We start from the raw sequence: 24256 nt of genomic DNA, 5'->3' as shown, positions 1-24256 counted from the left end.
GACCTTTGATAGTGACCTGCGTCACTCACAGAGACAGAGAACAGAGACAGACAACAGAGAAGCAGAAATCAAGCATAAAATCATTTACCAATATAGAAAATAATCAATTATTTTAACAATATACAGGTAAGTAAAGATAAGTTCAGTTTAAAACGATAATGAGAAAAAAATGTAGAAAAACTAGGACATCACAGCCAAAAGAACATATAATAGAAATTGTTTGCTCTGATTGGATGAACAGCGTTTCATGGCTCAGCCAATAGGAGTCAGCGGGGGGCGGGGCATGTAGTCCCAGTGGAGACCAGGAGCAGGAGCAGAACAGAGCAGAATGAAGGAGGAGAAGCAGCACATGGAGGTCCCCAGTAGACCAGCAGGCTCCAGTCTTCATCTTGAAGTGAGTCCAACTGATTTAATACTTTTTATTTTCTTTCAGCTCCAAAGTAGCAGATTGCATTCAGAGGAGGTTTTTAAAAAGTCAAGCAGCTGTGTGTCTTTGTTCCAGAGTGGAGGGACTCATGATCAGGTTTATTTGACTGGTCCGGTTCAGTGGGAGTAGATTGGGGGGGAGGGGGGTCAGGTCAGGCTGAAAGAGGCTAAGGAGACCCCACACCTCCCCCACCAGCTTCTGCCTCCATCTCCCCCTTCCATCCTCTGTGAGATAAATTCCTTTTTCCCACATGTTGAATAGTGCTTGTTATAAAAGATTCTCCATTTTCACCCCTCCCCCCACTGACCCCTGCCTCTTTCACCCCCACACCTCCCCCACCAGTTGTCAAAGATACCACCATAAACAATGTGCCCCCCTCCCCACACCAGCCCAGAAAAGCAGCCAGCCCAGACAGAGCCAGTCCAGGAATGTGTGAGGCCTGTGCTGTCCAAATGCAGAATACTGAATTTAGCTACTGAATTTCTTCAGTATTTGTCTATGTATGTATAATAATATTGATAATAATAATAATAACTTTATTTAAACTGCATCTTTCAACATAGGGTTTATAAAGAGCTCTGGCAGACAAAGCAAAGAAAGAGCAGAAGGCAAATAACAACAAAAGGCAAAACAGAGAACAAGAACCAGACAGCATCAGGATAAAATTAATGCAATTATTCAAAGACAGAAAATTATAAAAAAGAGTTGATTAAAAAAGAAAACAACATCACATAAAAGCATGTGTTTGAAACGTGATTTGATGGAGGAAAGAATACAGACCTTTCTTGGGGGGTTTGTTTTTCTTCATTAAGGCTCATTTTGAATTCTGCTGCTCTTTGTTGTTGTTTTGAACATTAATGATGGTAACTGGTATAGTTTTAAGCATTGTTAGAATAATCTGTTATTCTGTCTCTTATTCTGTCACTGTTGTCTGTCTCTGTGTGACAAACGTCACTATCTATGCATGCATAATTCACTATGTGTGTGTGTGTGTGTGTGTGTGTGTGTGTGTGTGTCCTCTCTGTGCATGCAATATGCTTTGATACAAGGATCATGTGCTAATTGTTTTTAAACTGTGATTAAACTAAATACATTTACTGCATCTGCTTAAACTTCCTCTGTCCTACTTAGAGTAAGATTCCATAATCACAAAAATATATGTTTTTTGTTTTATATTTTACATGGATATTGCAAATTCTGTGTCACCAATAATATCTCTGCAAGTCATATCTAGGCAGGAGGTTGTGTGAAAGTTTTATTAATAGGTCAGGTCACGGACATGATGTTCTGAAGCAGAAAGATAACTGTCTTCTCTGCTTGGTGACATGACGTGTCCACGTAAGCAATAAACTGACAAATCAGCGGATCGAGGAGGCGACTTCTGGAGAGTTCTACCTACATTTTTTAGGATATAAAAAAGGTTAAAGGGAAAGTAGCTTGGTCCAGACCTCATGAACTGACCAGCCTAATTTGATGTCAGGGACGTGTAGATTGAACCCAGAGACTCTGTAACTGCACATTTCTTGACGTATTGTAATAAAATGAAGTAAAACTGAGGACTCGGGTGTCTCCTGCTCATCCTTCCCCATCAAACGATCGGCGCAGAGAAATAGGTGAGGATTTCGTGTTGGAGTCAGATAATTGAATTTTAAAGGTTTCCTCAATGCATTTCTCAACAGCACAATTACCTCATCAAAAGTTGTGTTTCATCTCCACAAGTGAGAAAGCGAAAAAATGATGGCCAATACTTATGGGTTATGTTGTACAGACGTGCTCTAAGTATTATTTTTGGTTTTAGATCGCTTACTCCACCATGGCATCTCACCACCGTGTCTCTCTTTCTGTCTGTCTGTTGAAACAGGAAGAAACAGAGGAACTCAGACGTCGCCACTGTTTTCTCTGTGACAAAACCTACAAAAACGCTGCATATTTAAAGGTACATTTCCGCATCCATACTGGAGAGAGACCTTACAGCTGTGACCAATGTGGCAACACTTTCCGTCAAATAAAGAACCTGAGAATGCATCAACGCATCCATACTGGAGAGAAACCTTACAGCTGTGACCAATGTGGCAACACTTTCAGTCAAATACGGAGCCTGAGAATGCACCAACGCATCCATACTGGAGAGAAACCTTACAGCTGTGACCAATGCAACAAGTCCTTTGCTCAAAAGAGTGCCTGGAGAACCCACACAAATGGTCATACTGGAGAGAAACCATACAGCTGTGACAAATGTAACAAGTCCTTTGCTGCACAGAGTTCCTTGAGCGTCCACAAGCATGTTCATACTGGAGAGAAACCATACAGCTGTGACCAATGTAACAAGTCCTTTGCTCAACAGAGTAATCTTGAAGTCCACCGACGCATTCACACTGGAGAGAAGCCGTACCCCTGTGACCAATGTGGGAAAACCTTTACTCAGAGTTCTCACCTTAAAACTCACCAACGGGTTCACACTGGAGAGAAACCCTAGTGGTGTGACTAAGGCAGGGAAACTTTCTCTGTGTGCTAGTTTTTTTTTAGAAAAATAAAAAGTTGTTAGAGCATTATTAGTAGCCTTTTTCTTTTTAATATCCACATCATAAGATTGTTTTAAGCCTTCAATAAAAATAGATTGCTCATTGTGCTGTCTGATTAAAGTTCGCCGCCTCATCACTGCAGTTGAACATTTGACATACTTTCATCACAGCACAATAACAACATTCTGATGTTTAGCAGATATATGGATTACCATTTTACCATCTTACTTTAGCATGTTAATATGTGCTAATTAGGGTTAAACACAGAATACAGCTGTGAGGAAAAGGAAGGTGAAAAATATGTAAGTAGAGAGAATATTTTTTACGCAGTGTTACGTCCTTGGGGTACGTTGTGTGTGTTTTGCTCTGTTTGTGCCTCAGGACCGCAGCATACGTCAATGGCTCCGTCAGAGGGAATCCCCGGTGGGTAACGCCTCCGCCAAATGCCGGCAGCAGGTCGCAGTGTTCCCCTGGCTCCGCCCTCTTCCGCTCTATTGGTCTGGCGTCCAATCACCTGCCGCACCTGCCTACAGCTCAGCCTTAAGAGCAGTTTGCACGGCTGTGGACGCCCCTTCTTTGTCTTTGTATGGCCTTGTGTTAAGTGTCTCTCGTTGTAAAAGGCATTTGAGAGCCAGTGTGTGTATAGAAATCGAGGCACTCGAATTGTTACTGTTTATTGGGCATTAGGTTTAGTTTTTCTTTTCCACATTTCTTCGCACCACACTTAGATTATTCCATTTGTTAGGCTCACTAGTTTATGGGTGGTTGCACTTATGTACTTTTGTTCGTGTAGAAATCAGCGTAGATAGCCAGAGTTCTTTTGTTTATTGTGTTTTTGAATAGTTTGTTTGTTTTATGAGTTGGCGCCACCCACCGCCCTTTGTTCATTGCCTCACTTAGTATCACTTTATTAGCCTGAAGAAGGTTCTCCTTTTGTTACTTTTTGTTAATTTTGCTGTTAATCAATAAATATCTGTATTTGCCTGAGTACACCGGCGTCGTGTTACATTCTCTTTACCCTAGACTCATACTGGTGTAACACGCAGCAACACAAAATACTACATATGAATATTGAACACTACTGACATTGAAACAACTCTGGAGTATGTCATTACAGGTGACTCGATCAGAGTTGGAAGAAAATGACCACTAGGTGTCTTCACTGTCTCACATTTGAGGAGGACTCAGAATAAATCCACATGTGGATGTAAGAGCTCCGTGGGGCTAAAACATGCATTATGCATACTTTCTAAATTTCAGAATTCTTTTTTTTTTTTTTTTTTCTTCATTTTATGAAGCCTTCTCATTGCCCTGCTGAGCTGTGAACAATAGAATAATCAGTGTTGGGGAGCAGTCAACTGTAATCAAACTACTAGTTTTTTTGTTTTATTTTTAATATTTGGACATCCCATGATGTGGTGTTTTTCTGACATTTCTGTACAAACTACACTCTAATATGTATCAAAAGACTATCATAAAGTAATTTAAGCATTTCTAGGCATAGACATATCACTTTTTTATCCAATTTTTGGACATCCAATAAAATTGTGTTTTTTTTTGACAAATGACATGATATGATATGATATGATATTATAAGCATTTTTAGGCATTTTAAAATTTGACAATTTTTGACAAAAAATGACATGTATGACTTTTTTTTTGGGTCCAATTTTTCGAGATCCCATAATATGGTGTTTTTCTGTAATTTTTGGACAAACTATGTTCTAATTTGTATCAACAGACTATAATAAAGTTATTTTAAGCATTTTTAGGCATTTAAAAAAAACACAATTTTTGACAAAAAACTACGTACTATTAAAATTATTTTTTTGTTTTGTTGGACATACAAGAATTTTGTTTGTATTTTATATAATTTTGGACGTTTAGGCTCTTACTATGACCAACGAAGTATTGGGGTGTGTCAGCTCAGTGTGATAGCAGACTGACTAGAAGACAGAAGGTTGTTGGTTCAAACCTCATGACAGAAAGTTAGTTTTTAAAGTGTAACACTACAATGAAGAAGTCAAATAGGACCAAAAGCAGCAGCTGGGTGTCAGAGGAGATCACTCAGGGAGACAGAAGGTTGTAGGTTTGATCCTTATGAGCTGCAGTGAGTTTTGAGGCTGAACATGGACAGTAAGAAGTCAAACAGCCCCACTGGTTGGTTCAGATCAATGCAGGAGCTTATAGATCTGAATTTTTCCATGTGGATGAATGAAGTATCAATCAATCAATCAATCCAAAAGTATGTAAAATTACTTTTTAATGAGACAGTATACTATGAATTTTACAAGACTCAAAATTCATAAGATTCAAACCTCACTGAGCTATAACTGTCCTATTTTACAGTAGTTTTGGACGTATTATACATTTAGTACGACCAACAAGCTATTTTAAATCTCTTTTATGCATTTTTTGGAAAAACAACAGAATGACCACATTTTTTACTTTTTCAACTTATGATAAATGATTATTTTTGTTTTTCTGTTAATCTGGAAAACCAACCCACTGCATGTACCAACAGACTATAATAAGACCATTTTTGAGAGTATCAGGACATTTAAAATTTGTATGAATTTTCACAAAAAAATGAGACATGCTATAGTATGACTTTTTTTGTAAAATTTTGTAGATCCCAAAATATGGTGGGTTTTTTTTGTGATTTATGAAAAAGCCACCCTGTTACATGTATCAACAGACTATAACACAGTCATTTTAAGCATTTTTCGTCATTATGAAATATGACCATTTTTGACAAAAAACAACATGCGATAGTAAAGCCCCCCCCCACCCCCCATTTTTTTCAACATTCCATGAAATGTGTTTTTCTGTCATTTCTGGCGCTATTTTGCTCTAATATGTATCAACAGACAATAATTGGGCAATTTTAAGCATTTTAAAATTGTACAATTTTTGACAAAAGTAGTATTTTTATTCATTTTGAACATCCCATAAATTGTGTTTTTCTGTCACTTCTGGCCATATTATGCTCTAATACATACATTTTGCCATTTTTGACAAAAATCGACATGCTAAAATGTAGTGGATTATAAGTATAAAGTGACATATAAAGAACAAAGTAAGTAAAACTCATATTGTAAAGAAGTACAGACTCCATGCTTCAGTAAACTACCTCTATGTATCAACAAGGATTCTTCACTGAGTCGTGGAGTATAAATCTTTCACTCTGTCTTATGATCGTGATGATGCAGAACAGACACATGGAGATATTCTTACTGTCAGAAGTGAATCACTCCAGCATGAAATGATCCTCTGATAACTTCTTCCTCAGTGTTTTATTGTTTTAAGGATTCTGAACTCGGACCAGAGGACGTGCAAACTTCAACACAAGGCAATGTAAGAATATATTTTCTATTTTAATTATATGAATCCTGCTGTAAAGATTTAGTATGTGGTGATATTTAACAGATAATAATGTGTTTTATTCTGTCAGTAAAGAGACATTTCAACACTTGAATCAATCTGACAGCTTTTCTTTATGTTTTAACAACAACATGAGGAAGTTTTTGATGCTCATGTTCTGTTGCATGGAGCCTGTTATCATGGAGCCACAATGTGTTTTTAAAGGAACTCAGAGTGATATTTATTATATTCATGTTAGTGGTGGAAGAAGTAATCAGATTACTTTACTGCAGTAAATATGCAGAAAGATTGTTTTATATATTCCAAATATTGTTGTTTTATTATTATTACTGGTGTATTTATGGAAGAAGAATGTTTGTGTTGTCCAGGTATTTTTATTTTTATTTTTATATATTAATATCCAGTTAATGTGGTTAAATGTATATAAAAATGAAAAATGACTTTATATTGATCATGTTTTTCATGTTAAATTTTGACCTCAAAGTAACTAAAGCTGTCAGCTAAATGTAGTGGAGTAAAAGTGTAAAGTTACATGAAATGGTTCATAGTGTGACAGCAGCCTGCAGGTTCCTCAGGGTTCCTCCTGCTGAAACATGTTTCCTGACACCACACTTTGCTTTCACTAGACGGCTCCAGAGGTTAAACTCCACGTGATAAACTGGAGCCATCACTCCTGAGACACCAAACACACCAAGTCAGGGAACAGATCCTCCTCCAACAGGAAGTGGACCACAACCAGAGAGTGGAGGAAGGATGCTCCTCTACTGTGGACTGGGACTGACAGCAGCAGCTCTGTTCACTCTTTGTTAAAGTTACTTTCTGTGTAAAAAACAAGATGTCTGCTTCAGAGGTGGATTTGATAAAAGTTACAGTCCACCAGGTGAAGTAGAGGAAACATTTTAACCAACAACTTGAACAAATTAAATGTTCTACCACGGACAGAATAGTTGTCTGGCAGGTCATCAAACTGTAAGTCAGAACACATCAGCAGATATCAATAACAACAACTTTGATGCTTCCAGACCAGACGAGAGAAATCATGACAAAATCGCCAAAAATCCGTAATTTATCATAGAAAGAAATTGTACATTATTGTTGAAGTTTTACCTTCCGGTAGAAAAACATACCAAAACAAAGCTTAAACACGGTGATATTTCCTCAAAATCACTTTATTCTAGATTCAGAATCAGTTTTCAAATACAAAAAAAAAAAAAAAAAAACAATAAGTTAGAGCTGATCAATAGAGATATTGTCATTGTAAAGGAGGAGGAGATTCCTCGCAATGTGTGGAAACTTGGACAAGTACTAAATGTTTGTGAAGATGAAGATGGACTAGTGAGAAAGGTGACTTTACAGACAGGAAATCGAAGGCTCAATAAGGATGGTCAACGAGTTAATGCCACATCCATTCTTGAACGTCCTATTCATAAAGTAGTTGTACTTGTAGAGAACAAGTAAAATGAGTTCAGTGGAAATAACACCTACCTGATCAGAGAGTTCAAAGTATCAGATTTAATCTGAGAGTTACAGATACCCACTAATTGGTTCTGGAAATTACTAGATTTATTCAAACATAAAGATCATAATAAATAATAGTAATTTGGTGGGAGTGTAACTGTCTCTGAAACAGTTTATATGTGCTTGTTTTTGTTTTATACCTATTCATGGTCATTCAGGTTCCTAAGGTTATTAAAAGGTGATTAAAATACAATAAATGAGATGGTTTATTAATATGTCTTATAAAATGTTTGGTTAAATGTATTTTCTTTTGAGGGACTTTTATTGTGAAATATAAGGGTCTGATTTGTTGGCATTGTGGGAAATGTGAGGTGGAAATGTGAGGCCGGGTCAGTTTTGTTATGGTTCAGTTGCATTATTGCTGCAGACTAACTGCCTAAACCTTGAAAAGGCTGGCAGGCTGCCGGTAGCAGTCAGTGGCTGGCTGCTGAGCTGCGAGCAGAGCAAACACATTCTAACAGTGAAAAGTGAATCACATCAGCATCAGATGTTCCTCTCATAACTTCTTCCTCCTTGTTTTACTGTTGTTATAAGGATGGGGGACCTGACAACTAAACTGTGCACCATCATTTTCCACACTGCCAATACTTGAATGTCAAGCTGCAGAAAGTTAATCTGTGCCTTATACCTGCACAACAGGCCACTCTGTTGCACATTTTGACTGAACGTGACTGGGATTTCACCTGGCAGTCGGGCTCAGACTTGTTTTCCTGGCTGATGAGCAGAGTAAATACTGTGAGAAGTGAATTACATCAGCGTTTTAGATGTCTGGTTGTTTTGTGTTTTCTTGCAGCCTCTGTTCCAGCTGCTGACATGTTTAGAGACTCTCTGCTTCCTCAACTGGTGAATTGATGTTTATGTGTTTCTATAAAGTGATAAATAAAAACTTTTAGTGTCAAATCCAAAGTTGCTGGAAAATTTGTATTTTTTTATACAAACTCAAATAATTAAAAATTTTTCTTTTCAATTCTGCATCATTTTTGAGCTGCTGAAGGATTTTATTAAATTAATTTGCTGCACTAACTGACTGTTGAACTGAATGATTTGTTTATTTCTTCCTACAAGAAAAAAGGCTTTAAACTGATGTCGACAACAAAGCTTTCAGATCAAACCCTGGAGGAGGTTTAAATTAAGATATCTCATAATAAAAAAGAAACAGTCTGAGGGTATTTAGTAAGCAGAGAATGAGTTCAAGTGTTGGTCAATGAGCTAAAAGTTCAACAGCTGATGTTGACAGAAATACAAGACAAACTGAGAATCACACTCAATGTTTGTTACTGTTTTATCTCCCTGAATTATTAAAGCTCAGACCACATGAGGCTTCGTCCTTGTAAGCCGGCGGTCCGGGATCGGGTCCGGCTCCGAGTCCTTTCCTGCATGTCTCCCTTCAGCTCCGGATCTCTCTCTGTCACAGAGAAATAACCTTCCCATCATGCACTGCTCTGAAAACTGCAGCTGTCTCTAGTTTATGATGTTTAATGTCGCTGCAGAAAGATTTGGTGACTTTAAGTAGAACTGGGAACAAAAACTGACGAGGAAGTTCACTTCATAACCAGAGAGGAAACTGAGAGAGCAGAGCTGCTGCAGCCTGAGAGAGAGGGGGGGGCTGATGCCAATATCTTTTTTTAGACCGAGTATATGTTTAACAGGCTGCTCTGTCATGTAGAATAACAAACACAGATCATGGAGAATGGATACAAGCTGAGTCTAGATTTGTCTCATATTTTATACAACATTTATATTAAAGATATGATCTAATGGGAAGTAACTCAAGGTAGAACTATTGAGATCTGCCTCTAAACCGTCTGTAGAAAGTGAGTTCATGTTGAGGAAGTCAGTCCGTTTATAGTCTGCAGCTTTGAGTCACCGTCCTCCAGCTTCATATTTCTTCTTTCTCAGTTGAAAACTGGCACCATCTAGTGTCAGAAACACACTACTGTATCTTTGCTCAGTGTAATAAGTATGTGTCATGTTTCCTCTGTCTCAGCTGTGCACTGCAAAAAAGGTGTTTGGTCTAAAAAACAGATAAAAACAGTAAGTCTGAGGGAAATGATCTTGCTGCATGGACAGATAATTTACCTTCACAAGATTTCTTAAATTAAGATTACTAAATCTAGAAATAAGCATGCTGAACACTTAAAATAAGAAATTAACTCTTAAAACAAGATAGATTAAAGCTGCAACCAGCGATGAACTGGCCCGAGCAGAGTGACCTGATGATTATTTGGTTCTTTAGAAGTGTTAGATAATTTATCTTGTTTTAAGAGTCAATTTCTTACTTTAAGCGTTCAACATGCCTATTTCTAGATTTAATAATCTTAATGTAATGAATCTTGTGAAGTGAAATTTTCTCTCCATGCAGCAAGATCATTTCCCCCAGATTTAGTGCTCTCTCTCCCTCTCTCTCTCTCTCTCCCTCCCTCTCTCTCTCTCTCTCTCCCTCTCTCTCTCTCTCTCTCTCTCTCCCTCCCTCTCTCTCTCTCTCTCTCTCTCTCTCTCGCTCTCCGCCACAGTCACTGTCTTTGTTTGGTTTAGTTGCTTTTGTTTCTTAGTTACTTTCATCTTATTCACCTGCATTTCATCACATTACCTGCATGCACACATCTCACAACTGATCTATTGTTCTAATTTAACAGATAAATATGTGTCACATGACACCTGTAATGTGTGAACTTTGAGCTCATGTGTGTGTGACTCTTCACCTCTGTCTCCTCTCACAGGGAGAAGATGATCTGCAGCATCCTGCTGCTCCTCAGCCTGACCTCCTGTGTCTCTGGTTAGTTTACTCCTTCACTTTATTATCCACAAAGAAGAAGAAAGTCTGTCTGCTCCTCACTTTCCCTCTCTGTCTCCTCAGCAGGAACATTTGTAGTGAATGTGACTCAGAGCTCCTATCAGGCAGAGGAGAACCAGAACATCACACTGGAGTGGACCTTCACCACCAAACCTGAAGCTTCAACCAAACGCCTTTTTATCTTCTGCCGGCTGTTAGCTGAACTCAGACCTTTAGTCCTGTTTCATCTACATGAAGGTGTTGAGGTCTCAGAGTCTCAGGATCAACAGTTTGCATGAGTCCAGTTTGACGACGACGTCCTCAGAGAAGGACGACTCAGACTTCATGTGTCCAGACTCAGGATCAATGACTCTGGAGATTATTTGTGTGAAGAGCTCAATGGGAGAACACATTTCGAATGGCACCTCAACGTCACTGGTAAGTTGATTCAGTAAAAGTATTTGATAAATGGAAGTTGCAGATGTTTGATTCTTTTACTCAGTAAAAACACTGCAGCACTATGAGGCTGGATTAGATGAGACAGACTGGCTTTCAATCACTGACTTAGAATACGAATATATTTATTCTTTTCAATTAAAAAAAGGTTTCCTCTCCTCCAACCCGCTGAGTTTATTTTCTGTCCTTTCCAGCAGCTGCTGATGAGCCCAAACCTCAGAGACCGACAGTGAGACCACAACCAGAGGCTCGGGGAGATTATTTTCTCTTCAGTGGACTGACAGTGTTACTAGCAGCAGTTCTACTGGTTCTCTGTGGTGGAGTGGCAGGTTTCGGAGCTGGTGTAGTGATTTTATATGTTGCAGCGTACTATGGTTTTATTACTGCCAGGTAATAAAGTCATAACCAAAGAAACAATGAGAGACAACCTCTAGGGTTTTCTTAAAGTTTTAGAAAATGAAATGTATATATGCACTATTTATTATTATATCTGTTCTAAGGTGACATCAAGATAGTTTAGCAATCATTCGTTGAGATCCAATTATATTTTAGATGTATAAAATCTGGAGGACTAAACACTACAACACTTTATTTTGTTATTGCTGTTATTTATTTATAAAATTGTTTCTAAAACTAAACAGAAGTTTTTCTTCTTGTACAATTTTGACACAGACTTTTCGCATCTCTCTAACTTTGTTTAACACATAAATGATGTGACTGTTGTAGACAGTGAATTACTTACGTAAAAAGTTGTTTACTTTTGTTTTCAAACGGGACACAAACCCCGTTCTCCTGGTGAAAGTGTGACATCTGCCATTTAAACTCTGCATCAACGTCAATCACTACTACGTCAGCAAGATTGGCGGTGGAGGACAGTCTAAAATGTATATATGAGTCAGATTTTGCTGCCTGTACAAACGACCTATATGGTCATTTTTGAGGGGAGACCAGTCTGGAATCCCCTCCTCTGTCCTCACCACCTTCTATTGGGGCTCTGATGAGACCATCCTGAGCAGCTGCATCGCCTCCTGGTATGGCAGCTGCAGTCTCTCTGATTAAAAAACCCTCAGTACAGTGTGTGGTGAAGATGGCTGAGAAAGTAATTGAGGGGACTGTTACCACCAAGCTCATCGACTGTTTGAACTTCTGCTTTCTGGCAAGTGATACTAAATGACTAAATGTAATGACTAAATGTAAATGATACTGCTCCATCCTTGCACACTGACACACAACAACGAGTTAGCTTTAGTTATTTGACCTTTGACTTATTTTATGCTAATTTGTACCTACTTTGCATTTTAAAATATATTCTCAGACTTACTGGTAACAAATTCAGCGACTGAAAAAGAAACCTATTCTCACGTCCCTCATGTCTCAAACACAATTCTCTGAATCCATGTTGCTTCGGTCAGTGTGCATATACTTTCATTTCTCTTAAAAAGAGATGCCTCGGGTTTTTTCTTTTCCTATGGCACAGTTAAAGCTTCCTCATGTGCTGGTTATTCTGAGAAGGGTTATTAGTCTGAATTGTGAAGTGAACTGGAGATTTCTCCCATATGCTTCTTGTTTTGTTTTATTTTCGTACTAAACAAATTGCTGTGTACTCAAAGTGTTCTGCCAGATTCTCACATTGTAAAAGAGGAACAAAATAAGTAACAACAACTCACCAAGTTGTTTTTGAGCAGACAACTGGCTTGCTTTGTTGTGCTAACTTACATTATTGCCCTAAATGTCAATAATTTATATTTCCAAGTTTAACCAACTTAAATCACTGTTTTAGGCCAAAAAAATACAAGTCGGCTTTTTTGCAGTGGGGAACCAAGGAAGACATTGGGGGCCTGTCTGTGTTGCAAGCAGGCCCTTATGGCGTCATATTTGAGTCAAAAGTCGCGCGAGCGATAACACATCTGCACGCGCATTTATTTCGTGTCACGCGCGCAGATTTCAACCGCCCCCAATGTGTCAAAAGTCCTCGCTCCGCACGAGCAGAGCTCCACCACGAGCGAGCACGGAGGAGAATCTGCTTCGCTCGGTTGCTCAATATGTGCGCGAAGATCCAAAAAGTGCGCGCAGCAGTTGAAATCTGCACGCGTGACACGAAATAAATGCGCGTGCAGATGTGTTATCACTCGCGCGACTTTTGACTCAAATATGACGCCATAGGCGCTGAGCTGTTGGTCCTGCAGTCGCAGACAATTTGGATCTGTGAGGTTCTCCGTCTCCCGCTGGAGGTCTGACTCCCAGACGAAGACGGCAGTAAAGCCAGATCCACGTGTGAACTGGATGCTGCTGAAGGCTCCATTGGAGTGGAAACTGGCTTCATACCTGATGGCACGGACAAGCATTTAGAAAAATTATATTCTTGCTGATTGTCGTTGCACATCTGCATTGCATTTTGATAGTTTTGTAAAAACTTTTTGTAGTAACTTTAACATACTTAACATAGCTACATTGCAAGTTGTGTCAAATCCGTATTTATTTTAACATTTAAGATAAAGTGGGGTAAGATTTGTTCTAATTGGGCTTCAAAACTCACCTTCTAAAAACTGATTATGCTGTTTTATGTTATGTCCATCACTACCATGCCATTTTGCCATTATTTTAAAAGTTTTGTTCTTTCTCATTTTATTTGAATTTGTGTGGATTTTTTGTTTTCTATTCAACAGGCCTTTAAGTATCTTAATTAGAGGCTGCAATCTATGTAAGAAGGTGAAGCTTGATGCTGCTGAGCTCTGAGAAAAGACATTACTGATGATAAGAGCACGCCCACTTCCATGTACTGCATTGATAAAAGTTAGACTCCCTCCTCAGACTCTGATATTGATGATTGATATTCAGGAAATCAAGGGGTGGTAAGCTAAAATTTCTTTCCCTCCTGTTTATGCTACATTTTATTCTTCTTCGTGTTTTTTTTTAATTATAGTGAATACAAATATGCAGAAATACAAAACAGCACATTTTGCACGTCTGTGTTTACATTTATAACAACCTTTTACAAGCATGTTGCCTGCTATGTTGTTTACTACATCTTTAAGCTCTATTGATAAGCATATTTGTTCACCGTTGGACTTTTCTGCTGTTTTTCTTCTTTGGGAGTCTGCAGCAGACTCAATGTTAAGGCTAGAGGAAGTAAGATATTGATATGAAACTTAGAAATAAAGTTAGGCTTTTTGTAGGAAGATAAAAGTGACCCAATTTTTACAGTGCAGTTAAAAGATGTGTATTGTAAATCTTTCTATATTTTGTATTGTGGAAGATACTACAGGTAAATCGTGTGAAAAAAAAAATAGATATCAGCATAAGACTTCCCCAGTCGATGACTTACTTAAAGATAATTATTAAAGTAAGTAAGGAGGTTGGCATCAGCAGACCTGAGAGTCCGGTGGAGGAGCTCAGACAGGGCGTAGGGAGCCTGGTTATGGAGGGCTTTGTAGGTAATGGTGGGGACTTTGAAGTGGATTTGCTGGGGGATGGGAGCCAGTGGAGGTTATGGAGGACAGGAGTGATGTGGTCATGGGAGTTTTGGATATACTGTAGTTTCTTGAGAGTTTTGGATGGATTCAATGAAAATGAAGTCCACTGTGGCGGATGATATGACCCAGGGGCGAGTCTAGGGTCAGAGCTTTAGGGGTGCTGAGCACCCACTGAGCCCCGCTGCCACAACCCACCCTCAATCAACAGTCATTAGAATTGATTAGATTGAACTTTATTGTCACTGAACAAAGCAACAGCTACTTGGACATCAAAATGCAAAATATTGGCCATCTTTCTCTCTTTCCCTTGGCACTGACAATCATACACAAATATATTGTAGCAGACCATTTCCTACATTTTTAGTTATTTTGTCTTTTTTTGGTCATTGTGTGTCTTTTTTAGTTATTTTGTGTCTTTTTTTTGGTCATTTTGTGTCTTTTTTTAGTTATTTTGTGTCTTTTTTTGGTCATTTTGTGTCTTTTTTTAGTAATTTTGTGTCTTTTTTAAGTAATTGTGACCTGCTCCATTGAAATGAGTCACATTGACCCCGAAACACATTTTGAGATTTTGATATGTCTGTAAAGAGGAGACTCTTAGCTTCACGTCAATACCAACATTATGTTTCACGTGACCTCGTGCACGAGCACATACACAACACAGTACAGGCCTAGAAACCCATGTAGATAAGTATCCAAAACATATGGAATACAATAATGATAAAATATGAACAAATATACTGTACATAGGATGTAATACAGAATATATGATGGGTATTTAAATATAATAATACTTTAAAAATATTAATATAAAGAATATTTATAAAATATTAAATAGTGAGCCACGTGCACACATTTACTTACAGTTACTTACAAGTACATATCCATACAATTAAAAATATATATACAGACAATGGCCCTTTTAATATAATAATACAGAATATATTTTATATTATTTCATATTTATTTATTACTATTTCATAATTACACACTCACATGCATCAAGGAAGCAGGCAGTCCTCTGATGTTGCTGCTTCTCACACTGCATCCTCTCATAGAGTCGTATGGAGCTTCACGAGATGGACCAAATGTTTTCATCTACAAAATAAGATAGCATAAATGAAAAATACAGTCATCACAAACCTTTTGGGCTGGCTAAATCACACTGAATCATTGTTGAATGAGGCCTGATCATTTCTGTATTATTGCTTCAAAATGATCATTCACTGATAGACAGACTGCAGCACAGGATTTAATACAGCCCCATATTCAGAAACATAACATATTCACCATACAGGTTATGATTCACCATATCAGATCTTTTAAACAATACTTTTACTATACATTAACCATACTTTAGGCTGTTTATTTTGTTATAGCCCAAAGATCTCCTCACCTTTGTGTCTCACAGCAAACCTGTCTCCTACAAATTATGTTTGTATATTACTGTTAAATAATTAGCCTCAGTTGTGTGGTGATAAGGTAATCACTGCCTGGATTATGTTCAGAAACAACAATTTTTTGAGTTAGTGAAACACTGATTTTCCTCATTATGTGAATAAATGTAATTTATAGGAGACAGTAGACACCTGAGACACACACCTGACACACCCACACCTGGGCTAACGTTACACACAGTGTAGTGTAGTTATCAAGCATTATTAGCTGCTTTCTTAGCCGGCTCTAGTGATTTTATTAGCCCTTACTAACAGAGAAAAAGAGGATCGTGTAGATAAAGTATAAGCACTTACCATCAGTCATCTCTTTAACTAGGTCACGTCTTCTCACGTCTCCTCCGGTGAACAGCAGCTAGCAGGCGCCGCTGTTGTGAAGTTTGCGGCTCCACTTGTACTCCCGAGCTATCGCAGTCTCTTTAACATTGTCCTCGTTTAGATAACTACAGTCAGAGACATTGTATGCTACCATCGGCTCATCCATCACTGCAATATCTTCCTCCTCATCTTCCTCCAACTCACTCTCTCGTCATTATCTTGGCTAAAGTTAGCCGGACCATTAGCGTCCTAGTCGGAGGTCTCTCTGTCTCTCTCTCCTCTCGTCTCCTCACCTACCGGTGCGGTGAAATAGTCCATAATTAACTCTGTCCAGTTATCATCACATGTAGCACCTCTATCTCTGATTTAATTGAAAAGTTTTGCAATGTTCTCCTCACATTAATCCATCTAGTTAAGCCAGCGATCTTCACAACTATCTGAACCACGTCATCCAGGCTGTCTGTGTGCCGCGAAAAACTTTCTGACAACGTTACATTTAAAAGCTTAAAAACTATACTTATCATTAGAATTTCATATTAATGTTAACATTGTCTTAAAGCTGAGACTTTATTTATTCAGAAACGCATAAAACCCCAAAACAGCCCAAAATCACTTTTTTCATGTTTAAACGTGTTTTTACAAGAACGGGCGGTTGCGACTTCCGACTCATTTCGATGGAGCGCGTCACAATTTTTTTAGTAATTTTGTGTCTTTTTTCTGTCATTTTGTGTCTTCTTTAAGTAATTTAGGGTTTTTTGTAATTTTGTGTCTTTTTTTGTAATTTTGTGTCTTTTTTCTGTCATTTTGTGTCTTTTTTAAGCAATTAAAAAAAATTATGTCATTTTGTGTATTTTTTTTGTTATTTTGTCTTTTTTTCTGTAATTTTGTGTCTTTTTTAAGTAATTTCGTTTTTTTTCTGTCATTTCTTTTTTCTAGTAATTTTGTGTCTTTTTTGGGTCATGTTGATACTGCCTCCAGCGGCACCCAGGTAATTTGAGTTTGAGACCCCTGCTCTAAAGTAACGATAAACTTTAACAACAGAGACACAAGTACACACTTAACTTATGCAGTTAATATGTCGTACTGCTCCTTTTGTTTAATAAACGGACCGCTCCAGTTTGACTGTAGCTGCGCTAATAGCGCTAACGAAGCCAACCAAACTAACTGGAAAACGGTGCCTGGACTCCAGTACTCGCCGATATGGTATCGGAATCAGAACAACTCCAGGTAAAAGAAAAGTATGAGACAGAGCTTTGGAGCAACTTACTTAGTTGATTCATAACACTACAACTAAAGGATTCTCACTCTGCGTGTGTGTCTCGCTGGATGCTGGTCGGCCAGCGGAGCGGTGCAGAGGGAGCCGGTGAGAGGAGGATGATACCATTTGCGAAGCGGGGGTGTTTTCATTTTCATCCTTTACGTATACATTTAAACCACAAACTACGTAGTTTGTTTTGGACATCATTTAAGTTTTTCAAAGACGAACAAAATTTTTTAAATAACATTTCTTACTCCAAGTTTTAGGGGTGCTGAGCCCATGATATGACCAATGGGAAGGATGTAAAGGATGACACCTTGGGAGAGGGGAGCAGTGGGAGATTTGCAATTGTTAATGTTAATGCATTGCTGTCTGTTGGAGACGTATGATTGAAGCCAGGTGAGTGCAGTGACGGTGATGTTGTAGATGGTGTTGAGGTGGGAGAGAAGGATGGAATGGTTGATTGCATCAAATGCTGCACTCAGGTCGAGTAGGATTAAGATGTTAGGTTAGATAAGGTTGCTGGCATCAGAGGAGAGAAGTAGGTCATTTGTAATTTTGAGGAGACCTGTTTCAGTGCTGCGGGGGAACTGAAGCCAGACTGGAGTATTGCATAAAAGTTGTTGGCGGAGAAGTGGGCTTTTGAATTGTGAGGCAACAGCATGTTCCAGTAGTTTTGAAAGAGAGGGGAGGTTTAAACTAAACAAGAATCAACTGAAAACCTAAATGTAACTACAGCCCAACTTAACTCTGTTTTATCAACATTTTTTCCCTCCTATGACCCTAATGATGCAGTGCTTGATGATGACATCACTGAAGATGTGTTGCTTCCTGCCCCTCGCTGCCCTTCTTCTCCTGTCCATTGTTCCCACACTAACTGAAGTGGTGGGGTCGATGTCAGACTGTGCAGAGTTTCTCCTTCAGGGAAATCCACCACGTATCCCGGGAATCTTGGAGATGGGGAGAATCCTGGATCAGAACAGATACAAACCCATTTGCCAGACTTTGAAGAACAGAAGAACTTTTGTTACACTCTACGACACCATGAACAAGATTCCAGTGTTCTCTGCTTACAAGTACACTGGGACCTATCATTGTCCTAGATCCACAATTTGGTACATTGAACCACAGGTATGCTTTCTATTGCTAATTAAAAACCGTTGAATGTAACGTACATTTGGTGACATAGCCACGTCCACAGAAACGGCTTAAAAATTACTGTTTGTAACTTGTTTCATTTAGCAAAATTGTTAAGTCGACATTTGCCTTGCCCGAACCATTTAGAGTTTATTCTCCTGGTTAAAAGTTTATAGGACTTTGAACCAGGAGACCAGTGTTTTTTTTTCCTGTGTAAAACCAAGTTAATATGTTACAATTTCATTTACCAGACGATTTTATCCAAAGTGACATTTGAGAGTTCATACAACATAAGCAAAAATCAAGTCAGATAACAACACGGGAGAGCCTATGTTCCCACTGCAGGAAAAAACGGCCCAAATCAAAATTTGGTGATTTCTTTACATTTTTTTCATTCATTCCTTAAACAAGAGATATGTCGAAGTATCCTTGAGCAAGATACTGAACCCCAAATTGCTCCCGATGCTGCGTTCATCGGTGTGAGAATGAATTCCCAATGGTGGCAGGTGACACCTTTTAGGGTAGCCTCTGGCACCAGTATGAATGTGTGTGTGAACGGGTGAATGAGTGCAGTCTGTAGTGTAAATCGCTTTGAGTGGTCGCAAAGCGACTAGAAAAGCGTTACATAGGTGCAGATAAATTTACCATTTACAAATTAACTTCTGTGCATAGTAAGTATCCTAGTAATCCAATGTCATATTCTAAATCACTTACATACGTGAGTACTTCACATCCAAAAGTTTCCAAAGTATGAGGATGTATTGATCTCCTGCTAAGAGTAGGGGAGCCCATATAAGAAATGCCCCTTTGGGTCATATTAGAGGGTAGGAAAAAAGGAGGAATTGTTGGATGTCATTCTTAGTTTGCTTTGTTAAATAAGAACATAATCTACCAAAACAAAAGTATGTTGCTTAAGTTGGCCCAGTTGATTTTTGAGAAATTTTGAATTATACATCTTTGTAGAACCAATTGGTTACTGTATATTTCATCTCCTTTACTACTGCTCTTTCCACATCAGTAACTAAGCCATCTGTTGTTACAGCTTGAGATCAACCAAGGCAACAACAACAACATGAGAATAGATCCCCGAAGAGACAAGAGCTACAACAACCAGGCTGGTTATGATGACTACAAGAACCAAGGGTTTGACAGAGGGCATTTATTTCCAAATTTTCATGCATCAGATAAAAATGTTGCGTCCTCTACCTTTACCATGACCAACATGGTTCCACAAATACACACATTCAACGCTGGAAGCTGGAACAAAATGGAGAAATGCATTAAATGTGTTCTAGATGAGTACTGTAAAAACAACAATGATAGAACAGAAGCCTTTTTGGTAACTGGAGCACAGCCGGGCTCCAGAAACACCCCAAACAACAAAATTAATGTTCCTTCCGTGCTCTGGTCAGCATTTTGCTGTTACAGTCCCACTGAGAGGATGTGGCTAGCAAGTGCACACTGGGGCAACAACGTCCCAGAGTTAGATCGTTCTACTCATTTGCAAACTAAGACCTTAGAAGAGCTCCATAACAAACTGAGAACACAGAGCTCAGCATTTGAGGTATTTCCTGGAACGGATTGTTCTCGCGAAACAACTGTCACCAAGTTATACCCAAGACTTCGAAAAGATTGCGAATGCCCACCTGCCATTTCAACTACTTCTCCCCCCCCAACAACAACCTTTACCTCTCCAATTACAACTTCTCTGCCACCCACTACCACATCTCTCCATCTTTCTACCACATCTGCTCCTCTCACTGCCACACCTTCCCAATTTTCTACCACATCCGTCTCATTTTCTACCACATCTTCCCCTCCCACTACTACATCTGTCCCACTTTCAACCACATCTATCCCAATTTCTACCACATCTGCCCCTCCCACTACTACATCTGCCCCACTTTCTACCACATCTGTCCAACTTTCTACCACACCTGCCCCACTTTCTACCACATCTGCCCCACTTTCTACCACATCTGTCCAACTTTCTACCACATCTGTCCCACTGTCTACCACATCTGCCCCACTTTCTACCACATCTGTCCCATTTTCTACCACATCTGCCCCACTTTCTACCACATCTGCCCCACTTTCTACCACATATTCCCCACTTTCTACCACATCTTCCCCACTTTCTACCACATCTGCCCCTCTCACTACCACATCTGCCCCTCTCACTACCACATCTGTCCAACTTTCTACCACATCTGCTCCACTTTCCACCACATATTCCCCACTTTCTACTACATCTTCCCCACTTTCTACCACATCTAACCCTCTCACTACCACATCTTCCCCTCTCACTACCACATCTTCACCTCTTACTACCACATCTTCCCCTCCCACTACTACATCTGCCCCACTTTCTACCACATCTGTCCAACTTTCTACCACATCTGCCCCACTTTCTACCACATCTGCCCCACTTTCTACCACATCTGTCCAACTTTCTACCACATCTGTCCCACTGTCTACCACATCTGCCCCACTTTCTACCACATCTGTCCCATTTTCTACCACATCTGCCCCACCTTCTACCACATCTGCCCCACTTTCTACCACATATTCCCCACTTTCTACCACATCTTCCCCACTTTCTACCACATCTGCCCCTCTCACTACCACATCTGCCCCTCTCACTACCACATCTGTCCAACTTTCTACCACATCTTCCCCTCTTACTACCACATCTTCCCCTCTTACTACCACATCTGCCCCTCTCACTACCACATCTGCCCCTCTCACTACCACATCTTCCCCTCTCACTACCACATCTTCCCCTCTTACTACCACATCTTCACCTCTCACTACCACATCTGCCCCTCTCACGACCACATCTTCCCCTCTCACTACCACATCTTCCCCTCTCACTACCACATCTTCCCCTCTCACGACCACATCTTCCCCTCTCACTACCACATCTTCCCCTCTCACTACCACATCTTCCCCTCTCACTACCACATCTTCCCCTCTCACTACCACATCTGCCCCTCTCACTACCACTTCTGCCCCTCTCACTACCACATCTGCCCCTCTCACTACCACATCTTCCCCTCTCAGTACCACCACAGAAACTACAACTGCTCCAACAACTACTTCCACTACAACCACCACAACTACAAAAAAGGAAGAAGAAGAAGATGATGAAGATGATGATGGAAGTGACCAAAATGGAAACCTATTACCCATCATAGTCAGTATACCTTTGCTTATTGCTCCTATTCCATTAATTCCACCTATACCTGTTGCTCCTGTTCCAGCAATTCCACCTATACCTGTTGCTCCTGTTCCAGCAATTCCACCTATACCCGTTGCTCCTGTTCCAGCAATTCCACCTATACCTGTTGCTCCTGTTCCAGCAATTCCACCTATACCTGTTGCTCCTGTTCCAGCAATTCCACCTATACCCGTTGCTCCTGTTCCAGCAATTCCACCTATACCCGTTGCTCCTGTTCCAGCAATTCCACCTATACCTGTTGCTCCTGTTCCAGCAATTCCACCTATACCCGTTGCTCCTGTTCCAGCAATTCCACCTATACCTGTTGCTCCTATTCCAGCAATTCCACCTATGGTCCTTCCTCCTGCTCTAGCAATTCCACCTATGGTCCTTCCTCCTGCTCTAGCAATTCCACCTATGGTCCTTCCTCCTGCTAAAGCAATTCCACCTATGGTTTTTGCTTCTCTTCCAGAAATAAATATTTCTGTTGTTGCTACCCCCTCAGAAAATCCCCTAGACAACATGTCCGTTGAACCAACAAGTCCTCACAAAATGACTACTATCCCCAAAAATCAGTCAAACTCCTCTCCAACTTCAGTCGCTCGGAGAATCATGTCCACTCATCGTCCGCCTTCGCCTTCGCTCCCTCTCCAACCAAAAACCCTCCCATCCCATTTTCCACATCTGTCCCTCCCACTACCACATCTGTCCCATTTTCTACCACATCTGCCCCACTTTCTACCACATCTGACCCTCCCACTACTACATCTGCTCCACTTTCTACCACACCTGACCCACTTTCTACCACATCTGCCCCACTTTCTACCACATCTGTCCTTTCTGCTCTCTCTCCAACCACAAACCCTCCTTTCCCTCTTTCAAATTCCTCTATCCTGTGTCTTTCTCATACACAAATATCTATTTCTCATTACTACAACAATGTCCTTGCCTACTACCAAATGTTGTACCAATACCAGAATAGCAACTAGCAGATGTTTTGCATTCAAGTACACGTACTTGACATTACATCTCAATTAAGTAATGGATTTACTAACTCTCAGTTGAACATGTGGCATCTGTTCTTATAAAATTAATGTTGGCATGGATATTAATTCTAATACTACACGCTCCTCAGATTTACTTATGCTTCATGATGGGCTTCATCACTGTGCAAAAAAAAAAAAAAGTGTTAATTGAGTAGTGGAGAAGGGGTAGGTTTAAATAAGCATATGCTTCATCCTACTCCTTTTCGGACATGTTGCGTTCACATTACAGCGTTTGTTTTGACTATTGCTATTTTTTGTTTTGTTTTGATTATTCTCATTGGATGTATTTGTTTTTGTGTTTACTTTGTTGTGTTACTCGCACATGTTTGAAATAAAAAGCTGAACTGAACTGAACAATAATAGTTGTGTAGGCACTGAAATACATTTTTCAAATTGAGGGTCCTTTGCATTGCTTCATTGAGTTGACAACATTAAGTTTGCTCTTTAATGTGTTCTTCAGTGCATAGGTTTGCCTTATGTACAGTGTTTTGGATTGGCACTTCTTTTGGTGGGATGTTTTGAAATAAACTTGCCTTTCCTTCAACTAAATGCATAGTATTCTTTTATATTAAAGAGCAACACTACACAAGAACTTTCTGTCTCTCAGAGGCTGTAATGGGCAAATTTTTAAAGTGATGAAACTTGGAAATGTAACAAATCCAGTGGCGCCAAAATTAATCTTCAGGTTCCCAGCTATCAGACCATTTCTATGTGGCATATCCCATTGACCTGCTATCTCCTCCTAAATACCCCCTGTCCCTCCACCCCTAATTCTCACCTATTTCAGGTGCAGTTATGCTAAAATTTATCGGCCAGTTTCACTATATACAGAAGACTTCAGTCCCAATAATCTCCTCCTGGTATACTGTATCACAGCACCCAGTGAACATTTTCATTTAAACCACAACACAAAAGGTATAACTCCTAAATTGAAAATTAAATCCTCCTTTAGAAACTATAACAACATTTCTAACCATTAGCATGATGAAATAACACAGGATAAAATAATTATCAGGAACTTGCATCACACCTGAATCATACCACCTAAGGTGCAATCAGGAAAAAGCATTTCATAGATTTAATTTGGACGTTGTCCAATGAGAAATTCCTGGAGAAGCATTTAAAAAAAGATTATCTGGCTTTCTGATGTGTGGGTGTACTATGTCCATATGTCTTTATTTTGTTAAGAGGTCTTGCAGCTGAATTTTGAATAAGTTGTAGGTGTGGAGATTTCTTATAAGGTCCATATTTAATACATTAATCTCTGCGGTGA

General features: G+C 39.4%; 1 protein-coding gene across 1 annotated transcript in view; it reads left to right on the top strand.

Moving 5' to 3' along the window:
• Nucleotides 1-24256, top strand: part of LOC131989471 (zinc finger protein 431-like) — a 191578-nt gene that overhangs the window by 16711 nt on the left and 150611 nt on the right. Inside the window, exon 5 of the mRNA XM_059354704.1 lies at nt 2364-2901. Within this exon, the coding sequence (XP_059210687.1) occupies nt 2364-2901 (538 nt within the window). The remainder of the gene's footprint in view (nt 1-2363; nt 2902-24256) is intronic.

The sequence above is a fragment of the Centropristis striata genome, chromosome 17, assembly GCF_030273125.1.
Source record: "Centropristis striata isolate RG_2023a ecotype Rhode Island chromosome 17, C.striata_1.0, whole genome shotgun sequence".
NCBI lineage: Eukaryota > Metazoa > Chordata > Actinopteri > Perciformes > Serranidae > Centropristis > Centropristis striata.
The sequence above is the reverse complement of the archived record's forward strand: the minus strand, read 5'-3'. Positions and strand labels throughout refer to the sequence as shown.